General features: G+C 39.4%; 1 protein-coding gene across 1 annotated transcript in view; it reads right to left on the bottom strand.

Annotated features, from left to right (window-relative positions):
* KCNQ1 (potassium voltage-gated channel subfamily Q member 1) overlaps positions 1–19,351 on the bottom strand; it is a gene marked incomplete at its 5' end in the record, with an annotated part of 370,416 nt that overhangs the window by 299,118 nt on the left and 51,947 nt on the right. The window contains one exon of the mRNA XM_082317249.1: positions 18,391–18,481. Coding sequence (XP_082173375.1) covers positions 18,391–18,481 — 91 coding nt within the window. The remainder of the gene's footprint in view (positions 1–18,390; positions 18,482–19,351) is intronic.

The following is a 19,351-nucleotide window of genomic DNA, read 5'->3' as shown; positions in this document are numbered from 1 at the left end:
ATCTCACAAACACTAAGAGAACAACCCCGCAGTACAAGGCTTTTGTAGCTGGTGTCTTTAATATTTCCCTCCAGAAGGTTACAATGTACAGGTGCTTGAGACAGTATAAACACTATCAAAAGCTGAAATCTCTATCCAAACAGGATTAAGTAGCTAGGTTCAATATACATACAAGAGGTTAGACATCATCATCATTTTGCTTAACCTTTTCCTTAAATTAATGGTTTGGTTATGTAACTAAATGATGTATTTATTGCCAAATGTGTTTTTAAATGCACTTATTAAAAGACATGCACATAGCGCTACTATAATTCTTGATTAACCATATCAATTTCTAAACCAGATAGATATGTAACTTTTAGAATCCACCTGTTTTGATTCATCTAATACCATGCACTACAGTGAGACAGAAATAAAATGCGTTATTTAAAGCTTTCCATAACAGTACATTTGTCAACGATACTTGATCAAAGCATTTGCTTTGACTGTGCCATATTTAACTACTACTACTGCTTATTTTAGCCCATACTAAAGACTTTTGAAGAACATAACCTGGGCAGATGCCAGAAGAATGTAGCTTTTAAACATAACCTTATATTCAAAGAGCAAAATCAAGCTCTAACAACATAAGCAAGCAAAATTCTGTCATGTACACAAACCTTTCCTGTGTGTTTTTTTTCCTTTTTTGAAAGATTTAGTGGCAAACCCAGGATTTAAGTAGTTTTCCTTGTAAATATCTCAGAAGACAGCAGAGAAATTCATGCATGGCTGTTGCTATTGCAAGAGTTACTTGAACAAATTTAGAGGTTTTACTTCAGTATTTTGATGGCCAGAAAAATGAAGCATTTCACATCAGAGTAGATTTCACCAACTTTTGTGTGGCTTGTTTTCTTGAGGTCAAGTCTTTTGGGAGGGGTTGGTTTGTTTGGTTTTTAATCTGGTGTGTTTATCTCTTTACCAGAATCACATTTTCACACTTCAAGGTGTTTTCTGACTTTATTACATACCAGTAATTAATTGCCATCATTTTTCATTTCATAATGGTCATTGATTCTGACACATTGCTTAGAAAAAAACATAATATCTTTCTACACTCAATGTTCTCAATTGCTCTTAACTGTTCTTTCTAAACTTCAGGGTATACTAACACAAACGACTGCAGAATAAGAATCACATGTGATTTAACAAAGCACATTCATAGATAAGATGACTGTTCTGTGCATATGCACTTAAAATGAAGGGCAAAGATTAATATTTACAGTGAATCACTAGCTTATAGGACAGTCTTTTTACACATTTATAGTGTAGAAAGATGTAAACATACTCCTTTACTCTGAGTTGGCAGTAATGCTACTCTGAATCAGGCAGTAGCAATACTTCTCTGAACCCCAAAGCTCCACAAAAGGCCACAACTCAATTTCAAGTGCACTGAAAAATATAACAGGTAGGTACCAAACCTGAATTTAAATTCCCACCCATGTGTGAAGAGGAAATAAGCATCTGTAGCTCACCATTTTAAATTGCAAGTGAAACCTTTGTATCCCATAAAGCTTAACAACAGTGCTGCAGGCATTGGCATTTTGGGCTTACAAATGTATTTTCAGGTCTGGTCCATATACATTCACAGTGCAGCTGGCAGGGAAAATCAAAGTAAAATGCAGCTGAAAATGCCACTTTTCATCTGACTTCAAGGTTTGTCATGTTTCACAGGGTTTCCATTGCTAATAATAAATCTGTCCCTGCCAGCTGAGTCAATTACACCAGATGAACACAAGATTTCACAGTGCAGGACCACTGACTGTTTCAAAACTTGGAAAGGCGCTCCAAATTTCAGGTGGTGACAAACACACAGGAGACTTTCAGGGACAGTTCCTGACGCGCAGCGGTAGTTACCTGTTTCGGCTCCTGAGGGCAACCTCTCTGAACACCACCTACATCAACACCACTGTTAGCGCCAACCCTGCCAGCAACACTACAGGGAAGGAAATTGAAACAAATACAACCCATCATTCTTGAAAGCAGCCACTGACAGAAAGATTTTAATGTAGCTGTTCTAGATCACCCCACTAGCAGTTTCTCTCTCCTTTGCACTCATATTAAAATGATATTTTGTACAATTCTACTTCACACAGAAGAGGAGTCCTGGCAATCTAGGAGTCAAAAGCAAGCTCACAAATATTTTTGTTTCTTCTAGACAAAAACAAATCTCCTCAAACCAGACTGCAAAGAGCAAAGGCCTTTGCAAACATAGTAAATGCCTTCAGCTACTTAAAATACACTGTTTATTTTACTTCAAAGATTTGTAGACTAAATTACCTTAAAGCAAAAAGTGTAAGCAAAATAGTTCAGTCTTTTTTTCTTTTCTTTCCCAACCTCTTAAAACATGCCGGTTGGTATAGACCTACATATCACAGGCTAACATAAATAAGTGCATCTTTCATAAAATTTATTCCACAAACAGGAGCTAGACCACTGGACAGATGCAGCAGCCATATTTTAAACATTTTGGCATACTTTTTCACCCGTTTCCATTTCCCTGCACCTTCCTTTTGATCTGGCCCCACCCTAGGAGTCAGTCGTCTTCCCTTGGGGGTGGACATACTGGCACAGCTCAGCGCAGCCAGATGTTTTGAGGGAAGTTTCATTCCCTCCCTGCTACTTGCTCAAGAGACAGAAGAGGTACTGCTCCGGGCTGAGCTTCCGCCTCACTGGCTCTAGTCAAGCTTTCCAACTTGTGAACCTAAAATAAGAAGCCAATTCACAGAAGAAAACATAGGGACAGCATAGGAGAAAAGATATCCTATTTATTTGATGGTTCAGACCTCTGTCATTAGCACTAAAAGGTACTTTCCTGCCCACAAAACAGAGCATAGATCTGGGGAAGAGTGTCCTTCAGTCCGCCTACTGCTTTTATTCTTCAATACTTAAGTCTCCATATTACGTTCGGGCCCAAAGCACAAAGGGACCCTCATTTACAGCCAACTCCCAGGCACCACAAGTGGCATGTGAAACAGCAGCAGCAATCACAGAAGCACATTCTTGGAAGTTCACAGGAAGCCCAGGGTGGAGATCCTTTTTTCTTGCTCAAGGACAGGCTTGCCTGCTTTCCTCCAAGGTCTTCCTTCCCCAGCTAGGAAAGCATGGAATACCTACAGGCACATTCCCAGAAAAGCCTCACAGCCATAAAGGTACTAAAGGAGGTGGAAGGCAGGTTGAAATTTTAATAGCATTTAGTACATTAAATATTATAGTTTTTTCTTTCAAGAACTGACTGTCAGGGAGGTTGAGAACCCAGCTGTAGACTATAACACTTGTTCTTAGTCTTTCCTGCAATCACACCTTATTGTTCCATGGAAACATTACCCTTCATTTTGTAAAACATTAAAGGAGACTGAAGAACCACTTTTTTAGAATTGGCCCATGAAATAAAAAGCTATATATTCATCTCAGAGACATGCTCAAGTATAATCCCACAACCTTCTACTTTATTATGAATTTTTTGGTTTTTGAGGTGAAGGCAATGAATCTAGTAGTCTAGTACAGTTTAACAAGTGATACAGTTAAAAAAAAAATTCTCTTGGGAAAAGGCTTGTCTGGTGACATTGGCAGCACTGGTGACTGACCCCTAGGGAAGTGGGACAGTCATACACAGATGGGAAATAGCTGGGAAGGAGCTACATGGAAGCACTGAAACATTAGACCCTACCTAGTGGCTGAAAACTCAAGTGCGAGGTCCAGATGCTAAAGTCTGAATGTGTTAGCATCATTGTTAGGGAATTGATATTAAGTGACAGATAGATTATATTACATAAAGTTCAATTTCTGGCTGCCCACAACGGCTCCTAATTCAAACAAAGGCCTGACAAGCTACCGACAATAAATAAATCAAAGTAAAAAGCAGATTGCTTTGAAACTTTAGCCTTATGGCCGGGAACATTACAGTAAGCTCACTTGTTAAAAGGACTGCTTGATTTTGACCTAATACTACTTTACCAAAGCAACTGAAAATTATTGATTTCCTGTGTTATGAATTGAGATGAATAAAAAACTAAGAGATTACAAATAAAAAGCCTTCTTTGTTCTGTATATCACTTCCGCTATGCTGGTCAGTCAGATGCCATTGTTTTACTCCTGGTCCCACAGCACATGAAAAAGTTATCTTACTGGGTAATAAAACAAAATGAGAAGAGAGAAACAAAAATCTTTTCCAAGATTTTTACTGTTTGTTTTCAGCCTTACATCCAAGACTAAGAATAAAAAAGAAAAACAGTAGCAGTTTTAAAGAATCATAGAATAGTTTGGGTTGGAAGGGACTTTTAAAGGTTGTCTAGTTCACCCCCCCTGCCATAAGTAGGGACATCTTCAACTAGGTCAAGTTGCTCAGAGCCCCGTCCAACCTGACCTTGACTGTTTCCAGGGGTGGAAACATCTACAACCTCTCTGATTCTGCCCTTCTACTCCACTCTGGTGAGACCCCACCTGGAGCACTGCATCCAGCTCTGGAGCCCTCAGCACAGGAAAGACATGGACCTGTTGGAGTGGGTCCAGAGGAGGGCCACAAAAATGATCAGAGGGCTGGAACACCTATGCGGTGAGGCTGAGAGAGTCGGGGCTGTTCAGCCTGGAGAAGAGAAGGCTCCGGGGAGACAACCTTACCGTGGCCTTTCAATACTTAAAGAGGACTTATAAAGATTTGCAGGAAATTTACAGGAACCATAGCGCTGAGGAGTTCTTATATTAAAAAGACATTAAAATCTAGGCCCCTGTTACCCGACCCTACTTAACGGAGATTTAAAGTACCAGAGGATATTTGTCTGAATTAGCATCGATTCTCTCTCCCTAGCAAAGAGCGCAAGCAACACTGCAGTGAGAAGAGGACCAAAAGAAAATGCCTTACCCTGCCCATTTACAAACACTAGTCTCTTCTTTCCAAATGAAAGCTAACTGCAGACAAACTCGGAAGAAATCAGCAATTTAGATAGAGATCACAGAGCTCATTACATATCTATGAAGATATGATTTGGTTTTAAAGAGAGAAACTTTAAAGAGAGAAACATAAGCTATGAAATAAATGAAGCTGCCTGCGACGTGAAACCTAACGGTCCCTTGTGTCTGAACACTTAGAAACCAGAGTTCAGATGCTTTCCAAAAGTGGAATCAGGTCCTGAAATAGCTTTCTCTTAATGGCTTCACTAGCATTTCAGAACCATGGTTTGTTGACCTTGAGAAAGTAAAGATTGACAGGCTGCCTGTTTGTTTTGGGATTTGTCATTTGACAGAATGGCCACACTGCGCATTTTTGTGCGACTTGACACATGGCTGAGCTCACCTCTGACTCTCATTGGCCATTAACCCGACATAATCAATTAAGAAAAGAAAATGAAATTTCATGTTATCACTAGACTACTTGAAAGCATTTTTCCAACATTTTAACATGGAGTTTCCTAGTTTTGTTACCAAAATATAAAAATAGGTCTTTGTTTACAGTTATTCATTTTGATTACTGCTGCAAAACTTGTTCTGCTTTCAAGGTCTATAAGATCCCAGACGGATTCCCTCCATCTTACCCACTGTATCACAAATGTATTTGTAAGCGCATACCAGTGGAGAGTTCTGCCCCTAATTTTCTTGCATTTTTTTCCTTGTGGAAGAGATAGCAACTCACTAAGCTTCCAGTTCAGAATTGGGAGTAAGGGAAGAATTTTTTCTTTACATGCTTTTTAACTCGTTTGCTTTAAAAAAGCACATGACTCATAATGGCTAAATATTTAACTGTTTCACTAATGAGCTGGTTCGTAACATGCAAGTATGAAAAGACATGTCATTATGTCTGAAAAATCCCACTCATTTCCAAGCAGCTTTTTATATTTATATATATATACACACATGCACTAGGAATCTATAAGGTAAGTTGCTATCTCAGGACTAATCTACACATACATTTAGTACTGGTATTCTGTGTAGAGATATGTGGGGTTTGGGGCTTGGCTGTGGGTTTTCTTTTTTTTTTTTAAATCAAAATAGTTACAGTAATTCAAACCCAAACATGCCTGCTATTGTATTAAAATAATGATGACATAATAGTACAATTATACCCTATGGGACTAGCCTATACTGACACGTGCAACCACGTGCTCATGATCACTTCAGTGACAGTAAAAGATTGAAGATATTACCACACCCAACTCCTCATTACTGTACCTCTCATCTTGGAGATTACCACCCACAAAGCTGAACAACAGTAACCCGTTGTGGAAGTGCTCTTAGTCTTCTTCAATCTAATCAAATTAGTTTTAACCACCTTTGGTGGTAAACAAAGCTTTCTGGGGCAGCTAGGCGCTGCAGCAGACTATGGAAGCAAACGCAGTACAATGCAATCCCGGGCAGAGTAAAATCCATTGAGGGGCAGAAGCGAAGAGCTATCAGATGAGTGCTTCTTAGGCTTTTCCAGAGAGACTTGTTTCTGCAACCCTACCTACACCCTGTCTGTTCTAGTCGAGTTTGAACAAAACAGGTTTGTTTGTAGAGGCAGCCTAGCTGCCAATTCGAGTTCAATAACTGGCTCCGGATTATAGCAGGCATGCTTAGACCTGTATGATAAAATTAATTTCAGTCAAGTTGGTCTCAATCAGCTGTCAGGCTGATATCCTGCTGTCCTGCAGCAAAACAGATGCAAAGTAAATATAAAATGCTACTTAATTCATTATTCAGTCAAATCAATACAAGAGAGGCACAGAGCTAAGTATGTAAAATAAGAGCCAAAATATCAGCTTTCTAAATTAAGAAATGAGACAAGAAATTAACTATATTTGTCTTTTCAGTGTTATGATTGCTGAGGCCCATCACTGAACCTGAACACACGGAGCAGGCCAACGCTAGGACTTCTGTAAGTTACAGTCTTTCTCTGCTTCAGTGCTTGGCTGCGCAAGAGGCAACTCACACTTTCTTCCGCTCACCTTTTCACCACGTCGTCTGTTTAGGCTGCAAGGTCTATGAGGGTAGGAACTATCTTTTAGAGCGTATGGGCCCCCCGCTCTACTAGGCGTTGTACTTGATCTTACAGGCAGGGCCCTTTGAATAGGCTGTAACATAAACAACAACAATATCCTTTCTTAGAAGGACAGCACACAAGTCTGCTTGTAAATCGTGTTGCAGAAAGTTTCCATCATGCTTTTAACTATCAAAAGCTAACAAATCTTACTCTATGGTTCCACAAACACTTTAACCCAGCACTGCTGCCAAAAGAAGCAATCTCATCTGGCCAAAAAAAAGGTTAGTTTGAACCCATCTGGGTTCTCCAAGGCAGTTTACAACATAGCTGCACAAATGCTTGCGTTGGCACAAGGACTGGAGCAGCACGACCATTTCTTCAGGTGGCAGTGCCAGTTTATGCAGGCTGAAACCCATTCTTGAAAGTGCAGCCTGGGTTGTCTGAAGGATTTATCCCACAAAGCCAAGTTAGGGTGGAAAAGCTATGGGTCACTCAATTTTACTCGTAAAACTGCTAATACTCACCTCCCAAGAATGCTGCAAGGTTAAGTACATTCATGTTTGTAAGGCATTACAGAAGTAAGATTAGTAAATATTTAATTTTCTCTCCTCCCTTTTCCCCTGCCCTGGCCACTAAGTATAACTCGTTTTGAGTTTCATATACTAAATCAATGACTGGGCACAGCTCGTCTCGCAGAAGGTAGCTGTCAAGCTCCCTGCCCGTAGGCCAGATGGAGGTCAGTCATCATACACACATATTCTGATTTAAAACTGTTCTGCAACGTTGCAGCCAAAACAGCACCTAAATACGTTGTACCCACCCTCCTGCAGGGAACCATGTAATAGTCAAATTACCTCTACAGCAGACCTCCTTTCTCACCTTTATCTGTGAAACAGCTGCAGAGGGATAAAGGACAAGTAAATCAACTCCTTTTGCATGCATTCCACGTGCAAACACATCCTGTCAAGCTGACAGAAACAACAACCAAAAGGAACGTTTCTGAAAGGTACCTTAATAAGGATGTTAACAGCATGCTAGAGGGGAAAAAAAGGGTCAGCCTCAGTGTCATTAGCATAAGGGAAATCATCAAAGTGAGGCAGTACCTAGCCTGCTTTCACAGACTGGGTGTGAAAACAGGCATTCTGGTTATTTTGTTAGTTCTTCAAAGTCCTACTGTTTCTGAAAGCTAATAACAATTCTTGACTCCCCGTCAACTTAAAAATATGCTCATGTTTGATGCATTAGGTGGAAATACCTGATGTAAACAATACACTAAGGTACAGGTCCCTGAAATCAATGAACAACTGGCATACCTAAGCAGAAGTTTTAGGGCATCTGTCCCAATGTTTGGTCCCTAGAGGCAACTCAGAGAAACCTACAGAACTTACTCCGTCGCACAGCCTCTGACGCTGTCCCCACCAGGGCACACGGGCACCCATCCTTGTTTGCAGCCAAGGCACAGGACATGCCAGGTACGCAGAGCAGAAAATGCAGTATGTGGCAGCTCTCTGGCCTATCAAGACTTCTCCAGCACATCAATACAAATACCAAGTTCTCAGCTCTACAGCAAAATTAATTTATTTTATAAGCTGAGGTAAAGTGTAAATGCCCATGCTGTGTATTACTAGCCACTGAATCAACAGGTCTAAATAAACTCTTTCACAAGACCTTTCTGATTACTGAGATAAAATAGGACAGGGCCCCATATTACAACAGCAACAATCCTAGAAACTCTTTGTGCAAGACAAGTCTAACAGAACTGATGCTTCAGTCATGCTGACATTTTTCATACTACCAAAATAAAAGTAGATTAGATAAAAATAAATTTAAAACATTAAATGTGAGATAAATACAGCTTGTAGTTACATAAATCAAACTCTCGTGCTTCCTAGGTTATCCCTAAGTACAAGCAGACACTGTTGAAGAAGCCTTTCTTATTACACCCCGATCCTGTTAATATTTATGCACACAGGAAGCTCCGCTGAAGTCATGATGACTACTCATATGCACAAAGTTAAACATACTGCACAATTGCAAGTCTCATGCCATAAAAACTTCACTTATAAATGTAGAACCTAATTTGGTCGCCTATACCCATATACACAAAAAAGCCAGCATATAGAGTCTTAACTCCCCCCACCCCCGCCTCTCCTAAAACCATAGAATAAACTCTCAGTAGGGTGGAGTAGCCAGAGGCTCTACTCAATACAAATGAAATCCAGCTAGAAGTATTTTTTCTAGTCATTGCTAAAAATAGAAACATGTTCTATATATAGAAATACATATGTAAAGAAGCATACGCATAAATACATATGAAGAAATAACAGGGTGTTCTCTATACCTTCTTGCTCCTTCTCTGTGCACAAAGTCAGATATTTGTCACTTTTTTCCGTGGTGTGTTAAGTTTGTAACAGGATGTTCGTTTACTCGTTCTCCTTCCAAGAGCAGTTAGCGCTCAATACTGAGATGCACTTTTGTCACAGCCTGCAACTAAGTGCCACACAGCCGCTCGCTCCCCCCCCGCCCCAGTGGGATGGGGGAGAGAATTGGAGGAGTAAAAGTGAGAAAACTTGTGGGTTGAGATAAAGACAGTTTAATAAAGCAAAAGCCACACACACAAGCAAAGCCAAACAAGGAATTCATTCACTGCTTCCCATCGGCAGGCAGGTGTCCAGCCACCTCCAGGAAAGCAGGGCTCCATCACATGTGATGGTTACTTGGGAAGACAAAAACAGCATAACTCCGAACATCCCCCCCTTCCTTCTTATTCCCCCAGTTTTACATGCTGAGCATGACGTCATATGGTGTGGGATGTCCCTTTGGTCAGTTGGGGTCAGCTGTCCCGGCTGTGTCCCCTCCCAGCTTCTTGTGCACCCCCAGCCTACTCGCTGGTGGGGTGGGGTGAGAAGCAGAAAAGGGCTTGACACTGTGGAAGCACTGCTCAGCAATAACGACAACATCCCTGTGTTATCAACACTGTATGAAGAAAATGAACTCTATCCCAGCCAAAACCAGCACAGCTTTCTTACCATCAAACACAGAAGTCAAGAAATGAAATAATGAAGTTTTTAGAAAATGAACTCATAGAAGCTTACTTTAGAAACTGCCAAGAAAAAGAAAGCCACCAAGAAGTCCAGTTGCTTTTGCTTTTTAGCCAGTTAATTGAACCCACTTAATCCAACATCGCAAAATAAAATTCTTAATGCATTCAATTTCTTTAATTTTCTCTCTGCTAACTCCTGGAACCTCCTTTCTTCTAAGACATTGGCACTCACTGCTCTTCTGTACTACAATTACACCACACCTGCAGAGTTTATTCCAGTTTTGCCTACCAAGGGCCACTTAAAGCCATTCAAGAGCCACCAGCTAGTGACAGCTGGCAAACTCAAACTTGTCTCAGTAGTCTATCATATGTAATCAATTGCAAATAGAACTTCAACAGAGCCATCCCATTATTTCCTAGCTAATTCCCCCTGGAAAAACAAGCCAGCAAGCTTCCACTTTGAATCATGAAGCTAGTTTTGCCCATCCCTCCTTCCTAACTTCTCCCTTTCCCCTCTCTTTGCATCAGTTCACTGCACTGTTTCAGTTTTTCAGCTTGATATCCGTTATGTTATGTCAGCTGTTACATTACGCTTAAAACAATAGACTCCAGCTGGCTGAGGTCAGATGTGAAAACAAGGACCTAACAAAGCCATAGACCCTCCAGTTATACTGAAATTGAGATACACACTGAATGTAGCACTTAATGACAAACTACTTTCCAGACATTTGGGCAAAGCATAAAGGAAACACCTGTCACTGCAAACATTACACATGAATCCAGATAAACCCTAAATTTAAAAATCTTTCTTTTCACTGCTTGGCTCTACTATGCACCAGTATTTCACAGTTTTAAATTTTCTTCCAAGATGGAATTCGTATTACTCTGCTTGTTTACTAAAATATTAAATAGTGAAAAATGTGTATAATTTCAAAGAAAATACGTTTACCATGTCTCTTTTAGAGTTTACCAAGCAAATGCTCTGAGTTTGATGGGGATTTACACCCCAGAAAAGTTTAGTCAAACGTTAACCCTTAAGTGGAAAGCTTGACAAATCTAAACAATAGATGTAACAGTGAATGAAACATACTTTTTTCAGTGCTGGTATTTTCTTAGACACACCTTTGAACAGAATTTACTGGAATGCAGCTATACTAAAAAATAAAGAAACAAAACACCGGTATACTATGTGACTTAAGAGAGCAAACACAAGCTTGAGAACAAGTGAACTATTAATAACTCTGGAGCACATATCCCCCTATTTTTCAAAATGTTGCATACAATATAAAAGCAACGTTTTCTGAAAACTATCACGCTACTATAGTTCATGTATGAAAAGCTGGGAAGCTTGCTCAGCACAAGAGGACAACTTGGCACCGTGCTCATTTCAGGCTTTGGCCAACAGCCCCGCGCTGCCAGTGAGAGAGATCACCATGTCAGATCATGTAGGCCACCAAGCAGCCAGCAGACGGCACCAATCTATCAGCAGCGGTTCGTGCTGGCCTGCAATCTGTCACCAGCTCCACCGTGAGCTTGAGGAAGGTCGCTCTTCCCAGAGCCTGTCTTAGTCTTCAGAGTTCGAGCCCCAATAGCTTGGTGCTTCATAGCCATTTCATCCCAGCGTACTGTGGAGATAAATGCTAAATTCCACTTCCTTTACTCACAGCAAGGTAGTTGCAGACTTTATTTTAAATGACAGCGTTGAGGTATGCCACCACAGAACTCCAGGTACAGAAATCCAAGAAGAGGGATTATTTTTTTTTCATAGTTCTTAGAAAAGGCAGAGATGGAAGTAACCAATTTTCTGCATTCAATCTTATCTTTATCAAATACACACTGCGGTGTAGCAGACTAAAATAAGAATTCAAACCCAGAACTTTTGAACCTGCTAGAGGAAGTGTATGCAATACATATAAAAAAGTTTTAATTTTCTATAAAAATCATTGCTTATTTTTATCATATATATCTAAAAGTCATTTTTGGTGATAACTTTAGAGAAGTTTAGCCAAATAAACTTTTTCTTTTTTCCCCACTGAAAAGGAAACATCTAACACAATAACAAGAGCATACCTGGAAGGACATAACATACTGGAAATCTTTCAGTGTGCTAACAAGTTTAGTATCTTTTTCTTTCTTCTCCACGCAGATGCTTGTCCAATTCATTTCACTGAAAGCTTTAATTGTTCTCACTTTTTTCTAAAAGCCATCCACATGATGAGAAATCAGGTAGGCCAAACAGCATGAATTTTGTGGCTACAACCACAAAGTGGCCAGAGTTGTTTCTGGCAGCAATGTTTACACAGCCCTTATCTTCCACCCCTCTCTCCCAGAATTATTTTTGTTGATTACTCGTATAAAATTCCCCAAGGCCATGTGAAAAACCATCTCTTTATTAATAGTTCACTTCTTCCAAAAGATATTTTTATCTGCTTCAGGACACCATCCGAGGTCTGAATCCAGCCACCCCAGACCGGACACAGCGTGATCCAATGCTGCCCTCTGCAGATTTTAAAGGGAAACTATAGCTCCCTTCTAGAAGTGTTTGATTTTTAGCACATGCGAAAACAAGCAGCAGCTCATCTTTCCCTTACTGGTCTTAGCATACTTTCCTTCCGTATCACCTCTTCATTCCTTCCTGGCATTCCTGTTCAGCTCAGACTTCACCTACACCAAACAATAACAACAGGCATGTCTTTGGTTTTTTTTTTTGGTTTTTTTTTGTGTGTGTTTTTTTTTTGTTGTTTTTTGTTTTTTGTTGTTTTTTTTTTTTTAAAGCCCATTTCATTAAATTGGTTCAGCTGTCCCTAACAGACAATCTTATTTCCACTTTAAAAGCATTTGATTTGGCTCCCTCAGACCTGTTCAGAATGAGCATAAAGCAGAATTTAAGCTGGACTAAAATAATTTTCATGCAACCTTCTGAACCAAATTAATTAAGTCCCTTTAACATCACATTTACATTAAACACATAATTCTCCTATACAGACCAGAAAGTTGACAGAGGATTGCTTTGCCAACAACTGGAACAAGTTAAGATGTTACTACCAGCAGCATTGCAAACCAACACAGTTGATTTTGCAATTAGGCGGGTTGGAAGCACTCATGTTATCTGCCAGCACAGCTCAGCCACAAACATCAGAACCACAGACTGAAGCGCAGCGAGAAACACCTGGGTTCAGATTCAGAGGAAGCTCCTTGTTCCAGCTACTAACTATACAGTCACCTAATTAAAAGGGTGAGCCTTCGAATCACTCACATTTGGCCTTTTTACTACAAACTAAAATGTAGAGAGCTGGCTTTAAATGAAAGCTAGGATTCTCAACCTCAGCCATTAACGGAGTGATGGAAAGGAAATGCTGCAGTGAGTGATTCCCTGGGCAGGTCTATCTGCAGGTCCAACAAGGGAAAAGGACTAAAGAGCACAAGTCCACAACACATCTTCTACACCAGCTGACCTCGCTCTGGGTCAGACCAGGAGACATTGCTGAGGCTACAAAGACAGATTTTTCACTTTCTCAGCTACAGTTGTTCTTTATAAAGGGTCTGTAGACTAGATCAGTCTGTAGAGCTATCACCAAGCATCCTTTACAGACATTAATCCCATTTAATTTTTCAAAAGGATGAAAATGCACCAATGTCCAGATTGTAAGTCTCTGTCTTGGCCTTCTTAAACAAGGAAGATGATCAGGAAAAAAAAAAAAATGCTGGCACCACTTCGAACTATTTCAAACAAATGTTCTCTGTGAAGACCATCTTCAGAATCAAAAGCCGTAGGTATTTTTCTCTTTCTTTCTCACGAGACGCTCAAAACACTGCAGCACACAAAATCCAAGGCTTATACTCAAAACAAAAGATTATATTAAAAAAAGAAAAAATGTCTAGATTTCTCGTAGGCCTAGACTCTGTGCCATTTTCTCTTAATTGTAGGAATAATTTCAATGCCAGTAACATCAAAGTTAGCCACCCAAAACTATTATCTTTTATCTTAATTGACTCTTTTTAATGTTTAAAAATTGTTTAATCTCTTCAGTAAGAAGTATGCTAAAGTAGAAAAGGAACTCAGAAAACAGAAACCTGGAAAGAGCTTACACTTCCATCATAAAAACATAGCCTTCCTTTTTTTTTTTTGTTGGAATCGATATTGAAATGAGATTCCTACCAGAAAATAGCTTTTTCAGGCACACTAAATATCCTTTGGTTCAGCAGAATATTTAATCCCCTTGGATCAGGCACTTGGATTTTCTTAGATCATGCTGAGATAACAGCATTCTGCTGTGTTCTGGCACCATAAAATCCTTGCTTATGAAAATAAAAGAAAAATATGGCCTCTCTGGGAACATACATCTCTGAATTACTTTTTTTCCATAGTTTAAATATTGTAGTCTCAAAAACAATTTTTACACAGATATACCACATTCTCTTTATGAGTCATGGCAAAAGCTCTCCCGCACCACTATTCTGAATGGGCCAAGTGTACATATACCCTTCAAAATGATGATCCTTTCACAGTCTTGGCTCAGACTCCAGCTCACGCTGGGCAAGTGCCAACGAGTAACTGGAGTCAAACCCCTCCAACAGCACCATCTAGTGAAAAAAAGACAAAATAAACACATGCAAATTTAAACAGTTTTCACTGCATTCTGGAAACTAACAAAAGGCCAATTCTCTCCTAATCTCCCATTACAACTGCATTTAGGTATAGCTTTCATCAAGGCTCTTTGCCTCGTGAAGTGTGGTGACAAGTAGAGAAAGATTCAACAGCTAATTGTAAGCTTTTTGTCTAAAGCTGGAACACCACTTGGAGCACATATAAACTTTCCCTTGTTTATTTTTCCAATGTTAAGCTTGCATTTTTCTTATTGTTAGGAAAAATAGAAGCATTTTAAAATGCTTTAAAATTATTGGTAACATAACATCTTCTATTTATTCTGCTGGTAGCAGGAGGCGATATTGTAAGACAAGCAGCTCCAGAGTAAATGGGAAATAATACATACATATAATCTCAACCACCTTTTTAGCTCTTATTTTCATACAATTGTAATATCTTGTATGACTATATTATTGAAGCATGAAATTCTTGTTCATGAAAAAGGGCACACTCAGCTTCCATCTGCAACTTTAATGTGACCAGTGTCCCTGTTTTCAAAAAGACTATCTGCTGAAGTTGTGTAGGTGCTTAGATCTTTCACGGGGTCAGAGCAAAATACTTTGGCTGGAGGAAACAAAGCAGTATAGTTCTTAATTGTGAGTGTTTTCAAGGGTCTTGTTTGAATAGTTTTTCAGTCAGGAGGAACAGATTCTGTACTTTACCCAACATGCATCTTCAATGCCATGCAACTCCCAAGTGGGCTGTAGAAGGGATTCTGTAACAACAGGAGTTTGCAGACAACACATACGTGCTTTTATTATTCCATCTCATTTTCAAGATGAACAGTGCCCATGCAGTGAGCTCATCTAATCAGACTTGTTCCATGGGGCTGTTCAGCTCAGCATACCCACATGCTAACTCTGAGCACTCATTTCCAGACATTCAGCCTGAAATAGTCATTTCTTGCATTTCCAGACCTATGGCTGCCTGGTCAAAGCCTCCCCCCAAAACACAAGTCATCCACAGATCTCAAGTAGGCAAAATTTCAAAGTGTGACACTGCACATTTTGTACCACTAACTATCTCAGCCTTATATTTGATGCATTACAAAGCATAATTCATTTAGAGAGAATTCTACCCTACATAGGAAATTATGTCTAAATAAAAGGCAATCTGTTCTTGACAAAGCTTCAGGAATTTTCCCTTTGGAATGCAGATAGGGAAAGGTGGACTCAATTTTATAATCTTCAAAAGAAAGAGCTAGAGGTCTCGAAGTGTTTAATTATTTTAATCTCACAAAGCACACACTCGGGCAGTATAAGTCAAGTTTCACGGAATGACTTGAGGTCTCAAACCTCAAACTCCACATGGCCGAAGGTTCCCTCCTTCTCACTATCCCAGTTAAGCCCAAGCAGAAAACCTTCTTCAAGATTCCCGTGCTCCTCCTGATAGCTTGTTGCTACGCTGCTGCTCCTCTGAGGTCTCTCTCACTCAGTATTAGTTTGTAAATCAACTTGTTTGCCTTTCTTTGCTCACCTACGATGACAATGTTACCTGCTTTCATTGTCTGGCTCCAAATTAAAACTGTTATTGTGGAATAACTAAAAGTCCCTCTACAAACACAGAAGAGAAATTAATTCCTACTGCAAAGCAGTAGAAAGAATGCCCTCCTAAACTTTAATAAGTCTTCTTACATCACCATTTGGGTTGGAAGCTTGTACTGTGTTTTCTCCTGTTTTGTTTTTTAATCCCTGTATGCTGTTATACTTTCTTTTACTTGTTTCTTTGCCTTTTACGCTTTCTCTTCAACCAGTCACCTGTGATTAACTTCCCCCTTAAGAATTCAGTTACATCTAATTTTGAAAGCTTGCAATGATATATTAGAGTTAAAGTAAAATCTTAAAATAAAAATAAGAACAGAATAGGAAATTTTAATGGGTACACACTAACAGTAACCAGATTCCGACATTTATATTTGTGTTGCAAGGTGCACAGCTCCTTTGAAAGTGCCACCAAAACTGGGTAGAGCAGAGTGCACCCTGGCCCATCTACTGCTTTGGACCAATGGATCACCGTAATCCCCTTAAATTTCTTAAAAATTACCACAGTTAATCCTTTAAGAAAACAATATCAGAATATGCCAATACTGAACAAACAAACAACTGCTGAATTCTCAAGAAACCATGATCACAGGATTTCAATGTTACAAATAAACCATAGGTCTTCTCATGATATAGAGCAGGAACACCGAGTCACGCTAGTTAGAAAGCAAGATAACACAGAGTACTATGAACACCCACAGTGGATGGATGTGTGAGCACACATAGCGGATATTACATACATTGTATGTAATCCTGAACGCATTGCATACATATTACACTGAATGTATTACACACATACAGACAGTACATACTGCGTACAGTATGAACACACAAATGAGTTCCATGATTTCACAGGAGAAAAAAAAAATATGAAACATCACTGGTTATGTTCTCACTAGAAGTTTTCACTGAAACAACACACATGTAAAATATTATGATATATTGCAAAGATGAGTGAGATTATCACAAGTGAAATTCATCACAGAAATTGGTAGAAGTATCCATAACTACTGGTTATGGATAAAAAAAATTAAATCTGTACAAAAAGAAAACCCCAAACCACAAAACAGAAAAGATACTGGATTCAGAAATACACATAGAGACTCTCTTAGCTGGCAACTAATTATAATATCTTACAAGTTAGTTAAAAATAATATACCAGACATGAAGACACCTTAAATAGAAATAGCGTGATTGACACTAAATTTAATATACTATATTCTTATTCTTACAGTATTCATATTAGGTATAAAACCTTAGCATATTGAATAGATAAATTGACAAAATTTATTATAATCAATGGGGTTTTTAAGTGAACTTTTCCACGTTAATAATGATATCATACATATCGATGATATTACTGGTACACTGCTACAAGAACTATTTTGAACAAACATTTAAATTGCTAGTTAGGATTTTCTCAATACAGTGACAGTGTTTTCACAATTAAAATAATGGTCATTTATTTACAAATACAGAGAAATCAATGATTTAGCAGGGGGGTCCTCACCGCTGAGGTACAACAAATTTATAAATTTTTTTTTGTAGGTTTAAAATCATGCCTCTCCAACTTTAAAACTAAGGCTTTTCAATGAAATCTAAGCTGGCAGGACAGCAATACTCTTGGAACATTTCTTGATACATATCTGTTGCAGCACTAGTGTACTATAAACAAAAGGTAACTATGTTTTTGCTACTGAAGGGAAAGTGCGTAAGACAGGCAGTGCAAGTTGTCTTAACTCTAAAGTCAATGAAAATACACGAGTTTTCCACTTGTGAAAGAAAGTTGGATCTGACATCAACTAAAAGAAAGGACTTCCACTCACTTTTCCCCCCCCCTATAGTCAGGTGTCTGGTCTTCAGTATGGCTGAAAAATAGATTAACCTGAGCAATATGAGGGATTCAAGCTTAATTAGAACAGCTGTGTGTGTTGGACACAACATAGATGCCCTCAAGCACAGGCCGTATAGGGTAAGACTTGGGGTTTGTGCTACCATGACTTTTGGTGTTTCTGTGGCTTTACAGTCTCATTAGGGAAAAGCAGAAAAGCCTCTTGTCAATTAAACCATAAGGAACATTCTGCTTGGTATGGTACTAGCTCAGGAGATCAGAATTTGCACATTAAGAACAAACATGCATCAATCACATTAACGTCCACATACATACCATCCAAAATAACGTCCCTGTAGCAAGAGCTGCATACTGTTCAATTGTAGAAAGCACGCTGAAGATAAGGCATATCAGCACAATAAGGAAGCTGTAAATAAAAAAAAAAAATAAAAATAATGTAATGCAGTCTAGTAAGAACCTAGAAGGAGGACAGATAATTATGCCATTACAAATTATCTGTACACACAGAAATGTCATTGGTATTGGATTATCTTAAAACACGGCTGGTAACTTTTGAGTGATCCTGCTTCCTGTTGCATAGTTTATTTCTCTTCAGACACTGAGCTTCTGGGTTGGACATTATCAAATGAAACCACACAATGACATTAGCTTTAGCCTACCTCTAAGACTTGCTGTTTCCTAGCCCCTCAGGAAAACAGTATTTCTTGTTCTTTCCCATTTTAAGGGCTACTGCAGCTGAATCACCACCACACAACACCCCCCCCCCCCCAAATGTTTCAAATATTTGCCTTTTTGCTGTTCCAAATTCTAATAAACTGCAAAGAGAAATCCCAGCTAAGCCAAAGCTTAAGAGGCTCTGCCCACGCTGTCTTTTATAACCAATCTCCAAAAGGCTTCAGATAAATAAAATCTGACATTTGGCAGCTGAAACACAACCTAGGAGTGACTCCATTTTTAAATAAAACAAAATTTCAAAGCAACTATCAGAGAGAGAGTGGGAATATAAGGGTTTGTTTCCTGGTCCCCCCTGCCCAAGTGAGTCCTTAGGGAGAGGGTCCTGGTTCCCAAGGTAAGATTTGGGACAGCCAGGGAGTTGCAGCAAACTCAGCCCAACTGCCTGTAGCCCCTAGAAAGCCTCCTCCCCCAGCTGGGGAGCAAGGCTGCCCAGCTCTTGTGGTTTAACCCAGCAGCTCCCAAGCAGCAGCTGTGCCCTGCCCCGCCCCCAGCCAATTCCCCCCATTTTTTTTGTTCAGCATGACACATATGGTATGGAATA

Source organism: Platalea leucorodia (assembly GCF_965183815.1).
Source record: "Platalea leucorodia genome assembly, chromosome: 7".
NCBI lineage: Eukaryota > Metazoa > Chordata > Aves > Pelecaniformes > Threskiornithidae > Platalea > Platalea leucorodia.
Note: the sequence above shows the minus strand (reverse complement) of the source record. Positions and strands in the feature narration are given on the sequence as shown.